We start from the raw sequence: 15,293 nt of genomic DNA, 5'->3' as shown, positions 1-15,293 counted from the left end.
AATGAGCACCTTTGTCCTGAAATCTTTGGTTCCCATCCCTCTATCTCCTGGCGATTACACGGATGGGGTTTTGAACATTCCCATTTCTGCAGCGTGAACCCAAATTCAGAAGCCTGAGTGAGCGCCCAGCAAAAGGCAGCACCACACCCATGGGGACTCATGGATCTGATTGCCCTGAGGGATGTCAGGCTCCCAAATAACAGCTCTGTTAGGACTGCAGTGGGATCTTGTCTACCTTTTCTATCCTCAAAGTGGAATCTGGCCCCTTCATTGACTACAGGGTGCCTGCTGAAAGGGCTCCTGTTTTGCAGCAAGGCTGCAAAACAGGAGCCCTTTCAGCAGGCACCCTGTAGTCAATGAAGGGGCCAGATCGGAAGGGCTGCAGCTCAGCAGTGGAGTCTCTGCTTGGCATTCAGCAGACCTCAGATTCAAGCCCCAGCATCTCCAGTTGAAGGATGAGGGAAGCCAAGAGTCGAGCTCTGTGAAAGGCAGAGACTGTGAAAGACAGCCTCTCCTTCGCATGCAAAAGGTCCTTGAATCACCCTCCCCCCCCCAAAAAAAATCCAACAAACAACCTCAGGTAGTCGATGATGTGAAAGACCTCAGGAGAACACCTCGGAGACTCAGATAATTCTGACTGTGATGGAACGATTAGACTCAAAACTTCGAATTTGATTCAGTCCCCACTGTGGCTCCAGTGCAACGGAGAGCCTTGGAACTTGTGCAGACCTGTCGTGTCAATGGTGCGAAATACCAGGCCCCGAATGTGATTGTGGTCCAACCCACCAAACTGTTTTTTGTATGTTAGAGGAACGTGAACATCGTGCTTTCCAGGGAGATGTAATGGAACTCTTTGTACTCTCCATAGCTGCAATGGACTAGACTGAAAACTTGGGCATCAGTACTTAGGGGGATTGGCCAATCTGTCTCCATACCTGTTGTACGTCCTTGGTTACATCTTTTATATTACTATACATTACTTCCTTTGTGTAACTCTGCCATAAATACATTGTGCCATGCCAAATGAACAGGGGTCACCGTGGCACCTGACACAGAATCTTGTAAGTGGCACAAAACACACACAAACCTTTTACTTTTGCTCTGCCAGGCTTACAGGGCTCTGGAATTCTTCTGCTTCAAGCTCTGGGGATGGATTGGCCCTGTCTTGTGCTGTCACCGACAAGAGGAGTCAATTTGGTTTTAAAAACGAATGCTGAGCTTCAAGAATCACCACCAGCTACGGTAGATCAGTCTTCACAGAGAAAAGTGCTCTAATTTTTAAATGGTTGAGTTTATTGTGTATTTAAAATAATGTTTTATGCATACAGTATGTTTTACAGTATGTTTTATTTTACAGTATGTTTTATGCATACTGTAAACCACCTTGAGTTCTGCAAGCAGGAAAGGCAAGTAATAAACATTTCAAATAAATATTTCTAAATGTTTTAAATAAAGGGTTTTTTTTAATATAAATTTGGTTTTGCAGAGAATCAGGCTTTCTTGTCTGTTTTATACTCACCTTTCTAAATGAGAAAGAAGTCCAGAACAATTTACAGAAAACAATACAATGTGCTTAGATTCCAGAGGGACTGAAGCAGCAGGAAAAAAAATGAATCCAATTGGCACCTTACATACCAAATCAAGTTTTATTCGTGGTAGAAGCTTTCAAAGTGTGTGTGCACGTGGCAGCTTATCCAGTGTGGCCAAACTGTGGTTCACCAGATGTCCATGGACTACAATAACCATGAGACCCTGCCAGCATGGCCAATCGGCAGTGGCTCATGGTAACTGCAGTCCATTGACATCTGGAGCGCCAGAGTTTGACCACTCCAGGTATACCCTGAATGCAACTCTGTTGGCCTTAAAGTTGCCTCTGGACTCAACACTTGGCTGTAATACAACAGAGTGAAATGGTTGGTGCTCACACTCAACCGAAAACGACCACAAAAAGCACAGAACTCTGCAGAGAAAGATAGCTGTCAAAAAAAAAAATTATCTCGTCAAACCAGCTTCTGGGGCTCGCTCAGAGAAGGGCCTCACTGTATGGGACTTCCTGGAGGGAAGGCCCCCCCCTCCCCCCGTGTGGATTCGGGTGTGTCTGATCAGGTGTGTGCTTTGGCTGAAGCTCTTCCCGCACACAGAGCAGGTGTACGGCTTCTGCCCCGTGTGGATTCGCTGGTGCTTAATGAGGCCCGACTGGTTCCCAAAGGTCTTGCTGCAGTGAGGGCACTGGTAAGGTTTCTCCCCGGTGTGGATTCTTTGGTGGGCCGTCAGGTGCGTGCTCTGGCAGAAGCTCTTCCCGCACTCCCGGCACGTGTAGGGCTTTTCCCCCGTGTGGATCCTCTCGTGCTTATTCAGGCTCGACTTGTGACCGAAGCGCTTGCTGCAGTCCGAGCAGCTGTACGGCCTCTCTGCCGTGTGGGTTCTCCGGTGTCGGACCAGCTGGGAGCTCTGGCAGAAGCCCTTCCCGCACTCCGAGCATCTGAACGGCTTCTCCCCCATGTGCGCTCCCGGGGCCGAGTGCTGGATGAAGCCGGCGCTGCCCTCCGAGCATTTGAAGAGCCTCTCCCCTGTGTGGATTCTCTTGTGGGAAATGAGCGTTGTGCTCTGGGAAAAGCTCTTTCCACACTCCATGCACACGTAGGGTTTCTCCCCTGCAGGGTCCCGTTCACATTCAGTGACGTTTCTTCCCCCAGCGAAGGAATGAGCAAACTCTGCGCTATTCTGTTCTAGGTAGAGTCCCCAGTGAGCTTCTGAGCGCCCGCTCTTCCTTTTGGCCACTCGGTTTTCTCGTGGGGGCAGTTCCCGGAAGCCCCCGCCTTGACCAGGGCTGGATTCATCCCTCATCATCTTCACGTGGTTTCCCTCTCGCTTCATCTGTCCCTCCGGATCCCAAAAGTTCTCTTTCAGCTCTTTGTGTTGTCCTTCCTCCAAGGAGGCCCCAAATTGGTCTCCCTCATTCTCGCTCTCCCTTGTGCCACCTGCTGGTAGAAAATGGAGAAGACGCATCAGAGGCTGGGTTGAGCCACTTGTAAACGACACGGGCTTTTCGGTGGCAGCCCCACAATTATGGAACTACCTCCCGACGGAGGTCCCAGGCTCTCAATCTGTCGGAGTCCAAGGAGGGTCTTATTTGGGATGGTATTTAATTAGTTCAGTTAGTTTGTTTTTTTCCCTACCTATTGGCAGTTTTAAATTATGTTGATTTTTAAACAATAATTTTATTGAAGATTTTAAAACATAATATAAAAGAGACAATAGGGAAGAGAGAGAGAGAGAGAGAGAGAGAGAAAAGAAAGAATACATAAAAAAGAGACTTCTGATTTTATCTATGACAGATTTTTAGACCGCCCTCCATGTGGCTCAGGGCGATTCACAGAAAACATTGCAGGGGTAATACATAGAACAGTCTAAACCAGGGGTAGTCAAACTGTGGCTCTCCAGATGTCCATGGACTACAATTCCCGAGAGCCCCCTGCCAGCATTCGCTGGCAGGGGGCTCTTGGGAATTGTAGTCCATGGACATCTGGAGGGCCGCAGTTTGACTACCCAGTCATAAAATAACTTATCAGCAGTACTCTAACAGAACTTCAAACAGAAGAATAACTTAGCCAAGTCCCCCAGGGAGGTCAGGCTGTTTCAGGTCATGGAGGGGGGGGGGACCAGCAAATGTTGTTGGGTTGGTCAGACTTATCAGTTACGCTGTGATTATATTTTTAGAAGAAGAATAAGGGTTGGTTCTTATATGCCGCTTTTCCCTATCCGAAGGAGGCTCAAAGCAGCTTACAATCGCCTTCCCATTCCTCTCCCCACAACAGACACCCTGTGGGGTGGGTGAGACTGAGAGAGCCCTGATTTTACTGCTCGGTCAGAACAGCTTTATCAGTGCCATGGCGAGCCCAAGGCCACCCAGCAGTTTGCATGTGGAGGAGAGCAGAATCGAACCCAGCTCGCCAGTTTAGAAGTCCGCACTCCTAACCACCACACCAAGCTGGCTCTCAGTTTAAATGCCTCTTTCCCCCCTATAAATTCATATAACCCACCCTCCCCCAATCTTCAAAACCATATGCCGGCAGTTCAGTTTTCCCCATTCCATGCAAAAGGAATTTCGGTAAAAAAAACCCAAAAAGGAGTTGGATGCCACGCCCGGGTTTTGCAGCATCCCAGGTCTTTGGCCAAAAGGAGCCTTCCTCCTTACCTTGCAGGTCGGATTCGCCAGCACTCTCCTGCTTGGGTTCTGTGTGCACCTGGCACTGCTCAATGGCACACGGATCCTGGCCCATTGCAGAGTAACTCACAGAGACTTTCTCAAATGCCACCTGCAAGAACCGAGAGGGAGCCTTTCAGGGAGCAGCTGGAAAAGGAGGGGGGGGGTCAAAGGGCCGGGCCCTGCCCCCACCCTAGATTGAGCAGTGTTACTACCAAGGGTGGGAGGACGGGAAATGCCTGGTGATTATAGAGGTGGGACTTGAGGAGGGTGGGGTTTGGGGCACGAAGGTACCTCAGTGGAGTATAATGCTAGAGAGCCTACCCCTACCTGAGGGGACCCTGACCGGGCAGAAAAGTGGCATTAAAATGTTTAGACTAATACAATTAAAATTAAAAGAGAAGGGTTTTGTACCCTGCTTTCTACTATCCTCTAAGGCAGGGGTAACCAAACTGCGGCCCTCCAGATGTCCATGGACTGCAATTCCCATGAGCCCCTGCCAGCGTTTGCTGGCAGGGGCTCCTGGGAATTGTAGTCCATGGACATCTGGAGGGCCGCAGTTTGACTACCCCTGGTCTAAGGAGTCTCAAAGCGGCTAACCATCGCCTTCCCTTCTCTCCACAACAGACATCCTGTGAGGTAAATGGGGCCGAGAGAGCTCTGGGAGAGCTGCTCTGCACAAACAGCATTGAGGGAACTGCATGTGGAGAAGCGGGGACTCAAACCTGACTCTCCAGCTTAGAGGCAGCCATTCTTAACCACGACACCAAGTTAAGTATTTCCAAACATGGAACAAATCAATTCCACCCTCTAGCCCAGGGCTAGTCAAAGTGCGGCCCTCCAGATGTCCATGGACTACAAATCCCATGAGCCCCTGCCAGTGGTCGCTGGCAGGGGCTCATGGGATTTGTAGTCCATGGACGTCTGGAGGGCTGCACTTTGACTAGCCCTGCTCTAGCCTAAAACGCTCTACATCCAAATTCGTTCAAATTCACTCTAATTTTCCCAGTGGAGGGGGGTACTGAAGTTAAAGATGGTGAGGCTTGGCAGAGAGGCCAGAATATCATGCTCACAACAACCCTGTGAGGTAGGCTAAGTCAACGGCAAGCCACTGGCCCAAAGCCGACCAGACACCGAGTGGGTCTCACCTGGTCTTCCTGCTCCAGGGCCTCCTGCTGCCTCTGGAGGAAGTCCTCAGCCAGGGCCACCGCCTGGGAGCAGGTCTCCGGGCCACAGTCCCTCACCCAGGCCTGGATTTCCGGAGGCAGGACGGTCAGGAACTGTTCCAGGATCAACAGCTCCAGGATCTGCTCCTTGGTGTGCCTCTCCACCTTCAGCCACCGAAAGCAGAGCTCCCGGAGGTGACCGTACGTCCCTCGGGGCCCCTCGGCCTCCTCGTAGCAGAACTGCCGGAAGTGCTGGCGAATCTTCTCCCTCCTTGTGGCGTCCCCTTGCAAGATGGCTGCCTTCACTTTCCCATAGTCCTCTCTGTCCCTGGCCTGGAGCTTGCTGAAGGTCTGGGCGGCCTCTCCCCGGAGGGCCGGCAGGAGTCGGGCCACCCACTCTTCCTGGGGCCAACGACAGGCTTCGGCCACTTGTTCGAAGGAGGCCAGGAAGGCCTGGGCGTCGTCCCACAGGGAGGGCTTCTCAGGCCAGGTCTCTGCAGGAAGCGACTCTGCAGTCCTCAAGAACTCCTGCCACTGGGCTTCCCAGAGCATCCCTGCACCCGTCTCCCGCTTGACCGCCTCGCCTGGTGCCCTGGGCCCAAACTCCTGGGCTCTTTCCCCACGGGCGGCCCACGGGCCTTTCCGCCTCCCTTCAGATCCCGAAACGGGGCCGGGGGCATCTGGCTCCTCCATTTTCATCCGGGGGCGTCCTCACCAACGCAAGAGGGTTCCTGGGAACCGAACCGGCTGTGTCGAGCGTCGTCTGCCTAGGGGACAAAAACAGAGGGAAGAATTGGAGAGGACAAGTCAACAGCCGGCCTGGGGTTGCCAACCTTTGGGGGGGGAGGTTATGGCGTTTCCCCAGAGTGACAAGTGGGTGCTAGGCACACAGATACCCGGGGGGAACAGCAGCTCAGGAGGGTGGGGGGCCTCCGGCATTCAGGTCCAGCGAGCTCTCTGAGAGCACCAAAAGCCTCCCTCCCCAATCTCCAGGAATTTTCCCAGCGGGAGGTGGCAACCTGCTCTGCCGCTCCTTCTTCCGCACAGCCTTCGTTCTCCTCTGCGTGCATCCAGTGCCCTTGTTTCCATGCCATAAAAACCCATCCTATTTCAATAATATTATTTCCTCGGGCATCATGGGGGGGCGTGTCTCTCTGCCCCCCCCCTTCCCTGGCCAATGCAACCCCCCGACCCCCCCCCCTCCCTGCAAGCTCACCTGTCCTGCCCGCGGCGCTCCTGGGCTCCGCCCTGCCCTGCCCTGCCCGGCTCTCCTCACCGGAGCCCTCCCCAACCTGGCACCGGGCCGCCGCTCTAGGCCTGCGCACTCGCTGGTTTTAACCCTCGGGGTGCCGCCGGCTGATCCGCGGGGAGGACCAGGGAGGCCTCCTCTCCCTCAGGCAACTCCCCAGCAGCCCTCACCTGCGCTGGCTCCTCCCTGCTGCGTAAGTGGGAAATGGAGCGCCTAAACTAGTAACCTTTCCAGGATGCCAACTCGGGCCGGGAGATTCCTGGAGATTGGGGGAGGGGTGGAGCCCGGGGCCTGCACGGATGGGACGCCGCAGGGTCATTGGCTCTAGGAGGCCCGGCCTCTTATTGCCTGGCAATCAGTTGTGATCACAGAGAATCTCCAGGCCCCACCTGGAGGCTGGCAACCTGAGCACCTGCTGACACTTTGGGAGGGGGTCAGGGGTGCCTGTCCCTTGTTTTTAGAAATGGCTCTCTTCCATTTCCTACCCCTTCCACGCACTTCTGATCACTGGAACGTGCTGCTTAAAATGTCCACAGCATTTCCTAGCTTCCCCCTCACCTCCACTGCCCTATTTTTACACTCCATCGTCTGTGGACCGTTTTTGGGGAACGTTCCAAGTTGACTCCACTGAGTCACTGGCGTCGAGGCATCCCGATGGCCCTGCTATAGCACTTCACTGCCACGTTGGTTTAGTGCTATAGCGCTCTGTTTAAACATTTCAAGGCACACCGAGGACGATCGTGCAGCGAAAAAGAGGGAGGAAGCAGCAGCTTTATATGAATGGGTGATGGCTCATTAAGAGAAGGAAATATGCTGCATGAAACCGTCCCTGTACTGCTTTACTTGAACTCAGGCCAGCAACAAATAACATCTGGCTTAGAAAGGCAGTGTGGAGATCTTCATGGAGTAACTTCTACGAGTTCCCTGATCCTCTGCCACCAACAGTTCATGCCTTATCGACATATTTAAGAAAAGCTGGTGAAGCTCACAATTTACAAACAATGTAATGTTTTAACTACGTCAAAGGTAGATCTGTTGAAAAACGGGGCAACTTATGTACTGCAGCTTTTAGCAACAAGGACTAGAAGCTGTGGGTTCAAACGGTGGGAAAAGATATTCTGCTTAAATATTAGGAAGCGTTTTCTGAGGGTGAGGGCTGTGGGTGGGATGGGCTGCCTCAGGGGGGGGAGGAGTCTCCTTCATAAAGGTAAAGGTAAAGGTATCCCCTGTGCAAGCACCGAGTCATGTCTGACCCTTGGGGTGACGCCCTCTAGCGTTTTCATGGCAGACTCAATACGGGGTGGTTTGCCAGTGCCTTCCCCAGTCATGACCGTTTACCCCCCAGCAAGCTGGGTACTCATTTTACCGACCTCGGAAGGATGGAAGGCTGAGTCAACCTTGAGCCGGCTGCTGGGATTGAACTCCCAGCCTCATGGGCAAAGCTTTCAGACGGCTGCCTTACCACTCTGCGCCACAAGAGGCTCCTGTCTCCTTCATAGGAGGAGGTTAAATGAGCACCTGTCAGGAGGGTGTGGTTTTTAAGTCCCCGAGAAGGTGTGGGGGGGGGGGGGCTGGACTGCAGGGCCCTCTGTAGTCTCTCCCAGCTTTGGGTGCTTCTGATTCAAATCAATAATTAAAATAACCAGCCACTTTTGCTTTCCAAGCCACCATGACCTGGGCAGGTTCCACCCAGTCCAACTCAATATCAGGTTTCAGTAGGAGTCCCCTGTGTGGCACCCTTGGGTGACGTAGTGCTCACCGATACCTCCCTTGGTGCCCGCCAAGTGTTTTTAGAAAGTGGGTGGGGCTTTTACCCTGGAAGGCTTGTGATTGGCCCCTGGAGACTTGACTGCGCAAATATGCAAACTACCCCCCCAATGCAACAATACACAGGGGGAAAAAAGTTTATTATCAGTACAGTTAGCGTAACATTAGAGGAGTTCCTATAAAAGCAGCAAGAAAATCCCACCCTGATTTCCACTGTCAGCAACCGACTGAAAAGTTGTGACTTTGGTTTCCTCCAAAGTAATCTTTGGGGTCCCTTGGAATTAATTAGCTCTGGTTTCGAATTGCAGTTTTTATTACAACCGGAGCATTTCTCCACTGCTCTTTCCTGGCGCTTGATCATTCGCTCGCGGGAAAAGCTTCACCCTGGGTAGATTTCGACGAAGCCAAGCCCCATGCGCTGGACCTCTTTCCGCCTTCCCCCGCATCGACACGGTGCTCATTTCCCCCCGGCGTGACTCCTTTGGTGCAACGTGAGGTTGTTTTTTTTGCTGAAGCTCTTCCCGCACTCGGCGCAGTGGTAGGGCTTCTCCCCGGTGTGAGTGCGCTTGTGGGAAATGAGGCTGGAGCTCTGGCTGAAGCCCTTCCCGCACAGGAAGCACTTGTAGGGCTTCTCCCCGGTGTGGATCCTCGTGTGCTTGATCAGGGTGGAGTGGTTGCAGAAACTCTTGCCGCAGATCAAGCAATGGTACAGTCTCTCCCCGGTGTGGATCCTCTGGTGGGACGTCAGGTTGGAGCTCCACGTGAAGCGCTTCCCGCACTCGGGGCAGGCGTAGGGCTTCTCCCCGGTGTGGATCCTCTGGTGGGACGTCAGGTTGGTGTTCTTGCTGAAGGCCTTCCCGCACTCCAGGCACTGGTAGGGCTTCTCCCCCGTGTGGATCCTCTGGTGGGAAATGAGGTGGGAGCCCTGGCTGAAGCGCTTCCCGCACTGGGGGCATTGGTAGGGCTTCTCCCCCTTGTGGATCCGCTTGTGCTTGATCAGATCTGACTGGCTGCAGAACCGCTTCCCGCAGGCCGGGTCCGGACAGCCGAACGGCTTTTCCCCCGTGTGGATCCGCAGGTGCGAGGTCAGGTTTGCGCTGCGGCTGAAGCTCTTCCCGCACTCGGGGCAGCTGTATGGCTTGGGCTCCACCGGGCGTTCGAGGAGGCTCCTGGTCTCGCCGAAGCCATCCCCGAACTCGAAGGTCCGAGATGGCGGCTCGGCCATGTCAATTCTCCAGTGAAGGCTGAGATACTTGCTCCTCCCCTTTTCTGTCGATGGGTCTGGCCAAATGGGAATCTCACCCAAATCCTCACCTGGGCAAGGACCAGGTGGATCCCTCCTCAGTCCGGTATGGTTCTGTTCCTGCCTCTTGGTTCCGCCTCGGTTCTGAAAGTTCTCCTTGGATGCTGTGTGGCCAAATTTACCCCCTTTGTTCTCAGACTTCCAGCTGTCACCTGCCGGAACAAAGAGAGAGACCTGATAAAATCAGAAGAGAGAAACACGTCACTGAATCCCACCAGGTGTGGGTGTGTCCATCACTCCCTATGGAAACAGCCCTCTTCACTGCATAAGACGCACCTTTTGTGCCCTTTGGCATTCCCACTCAGGTGGAAAAGTTCCCGGCCTACCCCAGCAGTGAGGTCTATTTTGGGAGGCCCCTTAAAGTCAATGCACCCGATGAATAATTCCCAACAGCCCAAAACACTCGCAGGGGTTTTCCCTGGTCCAAGAAGATTTGCTTCTGAACTCCTCCCACCACCCCCAGTGGGTTCCTGGATGGATTATAAATGCTGGACACCAGTGAGAGCATTTCCCAGTTTTTACTCCCACTCCCAGAATGCTAGGACAGGAGGGCACCCAGCAAAGCTGATGGGCAGAAGATTCCGGACAGACAAAACGGGAAACTGCTTTGCAGAGAGAGTGGTCAAAAATGAGGACCTTGCTGCCAGAGGGTGGCCACAGGAATAAACAGCTCTCAAAGGGGGCTACATAAATTAATGGAGGAGAAACCTATAAATGGTTATTAGCTACGGTGGCTGAAGCTCCATTTTCAGAAGCACCAGTCCTCTGAATCCCAGAGCCAGGAGGCAACATCAGGGGAAGGCCTCGGCCTCTCTGCCCTGTTATTGCCCATCCACAGGAATTGGTTGGCCACCGTGTGAGACAGGACGCTGTTGGTCCAATCTGCAGGACTCTTCTGAGCTTCTGATATCTCTGAAATTTCCCATAAGGATGCCGGCATGCTGGCTTACCAGAATCGATTCCCGTCCGGACTATGGTCTCAGGGGGAGACGGGTCCTGACCCCAGCAAGGAACGGATTCCTCCACTCCTCCTGCTGCAGGGGTCTCCTGCGGGCCACACGGCCTTTCCTGGCTTCCCAGGGCATCTTCCTGCCAACAGCAGTGGGAAATGTCACCTTCCACCTTCCACAATGAAGTTCCATGAGCCACGTCTGGCCTTCCTCGATCCATGGTGTCCTCGAGCGTCATCCACTCTTGGGCTGCTGGATAAAGGAGAACCCACAACTTTATTCCCCAGATTATTAGAAAACAGGAAATGGAAGGTGATTAAGGAAACAGGAAAAAGGTGCCCAATTTCTTACTGAAAGTAAGTTAAAACCCCAGTAATGCTCATCCAAGACACATTCGCCAGTTATGAGGGTCATGGATTGTTCCATGTGCCATCTAAGAAGGAACAGGCGTTCCCCCTGCCAGTACAAAAGATTTTTTTCAGTGGTGATTTTCCTGTTGTGCAGAGGAAGGGAAGGTGACTGGAAGCTGCTTTGTGGCTCCTTCAGACAGTGAAAAGCGGGAAATAAAAAACAACTCTTCTTCCAAACTTGTCTCGGAGATCAGTGGATGGCTGCAGATGAGTTCTCTCCGTAATACACTTCGTCTTAGTCTCACGGGGGGCCCTTCCTTGGTGAGAAAGAGGCCCGGAAATCTGTGCTTGGGAATTTCCCCCCTCATGACACAATGCCCCTCCCGTTCTTTAAGGGTAGCAAGGCCTGGGATGGGAGTCCTGCGAGGATTTTGTGGAGAGCCCCATATAGCCCTGATCTTGCCCCTCCAGACTTCTTCTTCTTCTTCCCAAAACTCCAAAGAACATTGAAAAGGGACATGAGTGGACTCCTCCGGGGATGCTAAAACAGCCATTTTTGGCCAAAAAAGAGGCTTCCCTCCTTACCCGGGCCGTTGTCTTCCTCCTTGGTTTCTCTGACCGGCTGACGCTCCAGAGTCTGGCCTCCCTCGGGGGCAGCCGCAGCCCCCTCCTCCCGCACAGGGGCCTGCAAGAAACCACAATCTTCAGAAGAGAAGCAGAGATCTTTGAGCAATGCTGGAAACGCAAAAACGGGGAGGGAAGAATCCGAGTCTGACGCTCCTAAACCCTCAGAGGAAGAGCAGGTGGGAGGAAAAAGAAACAGGCTGCGGAATGGAAAACACTGCTGGTATTCCAGTATCTCTGTCGGGGCAGACTGGGGCAAAGGTTATCTGTCTGCAAGTGCTGTTCAGAGGGGAAATGACTCTGGAAGCAGACTGGGCCTTCTCTGCTGTGGCCCCTTGCTAGAAACTGGACACAAGAAGAACTCTTAGCAGAACCAAGAAACACCATCTTCTTGAAGGCTACCGCAAGAAGCTCTGAGCCTTACTCAACAGAATTTGGCCTTCAGTGTCTCTCAAATTCCCAGGAATGGAAAGGGGTAATTTTATTTAGATAGCTTTATCCCAGGGTTCCCCCCCACCCCCTCCCTGGTGAGGATCTGCAGTGGCTTACAACAATCCACCCTTCACCAATTTACCCAAATAACAACCCTCTGAGGCAGATTTAAGGCCCAAGGACAGCTGGAAACCGTAGCTAGCAGAACAAAGATTCGAACTTGGGTCTCACAGAAGTTAGTTCAGCCTTCCACCTGCACTATGTCAGCCACTGGACACCCACTAGGGCAGGGCCCCCCCAGATATTTCGGACTTTGCTGGCACCTATGGAATTCCGAGCTGGAATTGTGGTGGGCACAAAGGCAAAATGGCTGACATTGGAGGCGGACTTAACTGCAAAATGGTTGCTGCAGGTGAAATCAACCAAAAAAATGCCCAGCAATGAAGTTAAACAGGATGCCTTTTTAAGTTAACATTGTTTAATAAAAATATTCTCTTGCATACCTGCAGCTAATTCTCCATCACAAAGTCAAGGTTCTTATGCTGCCACAAGCAAATTTTTGGCATCTGCACAGCGAATCAGATCTCCAGTTACCAGCCAGACCCTCTCCTAGGCAAAAGCCCCATCTGACCCCACCCACTTCCTAAAAACACCACGTAGCCCACGGGGACCATGCTGAGGACCTCCCACACGAGGGAGAAAAGAAGAAAGGGCCACACTTACAGACTTGAGATAAAGGGTCAGCTTGTTGCTTATGTTCTAGACTTGACCAACCGCTAAATATTTTAGGGAATGACCTCTTTTAGGCAAGGCTGTAGCAAGGGATCGTGCACTTTGACCTTTCCCTTGCTGCTGCTTGAAGAAGGGGGAGTCCCTTAGTGGCCCTTAGCCACGAAATCTAGGGGGAACATTCTGTCTGGGGCAGTTGGTGCTTGTGGGGGGCAACAGTGGGAGGGCTTCTGGAGTTCGGGCCCCTCTTCCTGAGGGCCCCTGGGTTTTGGCCCCTGTGTCACCCAGCGTGTTGGGCTGGCTGGGCCAATGGCCAGATCCAACATGGCTTCACTTGTGTTCTTAACTCAGCCCCTCACTTGACAGCACAAGAAACGGGTCTCACCTGGCCTCCCTGCCTCTGGGCATCTCGCTGCCGCTGCAAGAATTCCTCGGCCAGGACCACTGCTTGTGCGCAGGTCTCGGGGCCATGTTCCCTCACCCAGCTCTGGACCTCCGGCGGAAGGATGCTCAGGAACTGCTCCAGGATCAAGAACTCCAGGATCTGCTCCTTGGAGTGCTTCTCCGCCCGCAGCCACCCGTGGCAAAATTCCTGGAGGCGGCTGTAAGCGCCTCTCGGGCCCTCCGTCTCCTGGTAGCAGAAGCGCCTGAAATGCTGGCGCATCCTCTCCCTCCTCAGGGCATCCCCTTGCAAAATGGCCGCCTTCACCTTCCCGTAGTCCTCGCGGTCTCCGGCCTCCAGCCTGCCGAAGACCTGCCTGGCTTCTCCGCTGAGGGCCGGCAGGAGCCGGGACGCCCACTCTTCTTCGGGCCACAGGCAGGCCTCAGCGACACGCTCGAAGGAGGTCAAGAAGGCCGTGGCGTCGTCCCAGGGGGCGGTGGGCTTCTCTGCCAACGGTGGGACCCCCGACGTGAAGTGAGGGGGCTCGGCGTTGCTCAGGAACTCTTCCCACTGGGCTTCCCAGCGCAGGGCCACACCCTCCTCCGGTTCGTCCTTCACCCGATACAGGATCGCCCTACTGAGGGACCCGGCAGAACTGTCCGGGGGCGCCTCTTTCAAAGGCCGACTTCCTTCAGCCCAGCCCAGCCTGGGCTTGTGGCCCTGAGGGACACGAATCGCTTTCCCCGCTCCGGCTGACTCCTCCCGTCCGGCAAGGTCTGGGGTCTCCATTTTCATCCTTGGGTAATCCCCCGAAAGTGGGCGCAGAGAGCAGAAAGGTTACGGACGGCAGCAACGCAGGCAGGTCGCTCCGGCCTGAGGGGAGAAAGAAGGCAGCGAGAGAGACGGGTTGAATTTTCATGATGTCATTTACTGGCTCCGTTCGGCCCCTGAGCTGACTTTCTCTGACCTCTGATAGGAAGGTGCATTGCAGATTTGCCACCCTGACAGGCACGCCCTTAATTACGGCAGAAGATTTGTTATAAACAGACCTCTGCCTTGAGTCACAGGTATTATTTCAAAGCAATTTCAACTTAGTCCAACGTTTTGAAATTGCTGATTTGTTCAAAGCCTGGGGCCATTGTGCTATGTGTGTGTCTGACTGCCGGGGAAGGCCATTTGGCCGAAATGCATACGGTCAGGGTCGCCTGTGGTCCTCATTTGGGAAGGCGGAATAATTTTATTCTGTTTTGAGGCCCATCGGAAGCATTTCGTGTTAACCCTGCGGGAAAATAAGGATCTGTGTAAAGAAGCTTCTTACATCAAGGGTCGAATCCATCCCAGGGCCGAATCTCCCCAAAGGCTCAGCGACAGCGTGGACCGAGAGCTGTTATGTCGAGGACGGAAGCTGGGCTAGCATCCAGGAGATGGAGGTTCGAATTACCACTTTGCCATGGTGTGACCCTGCCCCAGTCACGAATTTTCTGCCTACGGTTGGGAAAAACCTAGGGGAAGAGCCGGGCAGAATTTGGGGTGGGGAGGGACCTCAGGGGAGTATAATGCTACAGAGTCCCCCCTCCCAAGCAGCCATTTTCTCCAGGAGAACAGAGCTCTTTAGTCTGGAGATTTGGGGGGGGGGCAGTGCCAGGGAGCTCAGAGGGGGGGCATCATGCCACAGTGGCCACCCTTCAAAGTTGCCATTTTTCTCCATGGGAAGAGAACTCTGATGTCTGGAGATCAGTAGTAGTTCTGGAGAAACCTCCAGGCCGAATCCTGCTGTAGGAAGGATGCCCATTAGAACTGCCAGCTCTGGGTTGTAGGTTTTGTGGGTGGAGCTGGAGGAGGGCAGGGCTTGGGGAGGGCAGGGCTTCAGCCAGGTAGCAAGCCCTGGAGTCCCCCCTCCCAAGCAGCCATTTTCTCCAGGAGAACAGAGCTCTTTAGTCTGGAGAGAAGCTATAATTCCAGGGGATCCCCAGGTCTCACCTGGAGGCTGGCATCCCTACATTGCCCCCTTCCAAGCAGCCATTTCCTCCAAGGGAACTGATCTCTTTAGTCTGGGAAGGAGCTGTAATTCCAGGGGATCCTACCTTGCAGGGTCGTTGTGAGAATAAAACCAAGGAAAGGAGAAGGGCGTCAG

At 53.5% G+C, this 15,293-nt stretch overlaps 1 protein-coding gene across 1 annotated transcript; it reads right to left on the bottom strand.

The window, feature by feature from the left end:
- Positions 1 to 1,275: 1,275 nt before the first annotated feature.
- On the bottom strand, positions 1,276 to 15,272 carry LOC143833816 (uncharacterized). Its single transcript, XM_077330042.1, has 9 exons — positions 14,478 to 15,272; positions 13,163 to 14,032; positions 11,578 to 11,677; positions 10,643 to 10,894; positions 8,850 to 9,844; positions 6,793 to 6,811; positions 5,356 to 6,083; positions 4,199 to 4,319; positions 1,276 to 2,984 (listed from the first exon to the last, which is right to left on the bottom strand). Exons 2-9 carry the CDS (start codon positions 13,952 to 13,954, stop codon positions 1,993 to 1,995), a joined length of 3,999 nt encoding a protein of 1,332 aa, XP_077186157.1. The 5' UTR covers positions 13,955 to 14,032; positions 14,478 to 15,272; the 3' UTR covers positions 1,276 to 1,992.
- Between the last annotated feature and the right edge of the window lie 21 nt (positions 15,273 to 15,293).

Source organism: Paroedura picta, chromosome 3, assembly GCF_049243985.1.
Source record: "Paroedura picta isolate Pp20150507F chromosome 3, Ppicta_v3.0, whole genome shotgun sequence".
NCBI classification, from domain to species: Eukaryota; Metazoa; Chordata; class Lepidosauria; order Squamata; family Gekkonidae; genus Paroedura; species Paroedura picta.
Note: the sequence above shows the minus strand (reverse complement) of the source record. Positions and strands in the feature narration are given on the sequence as shown.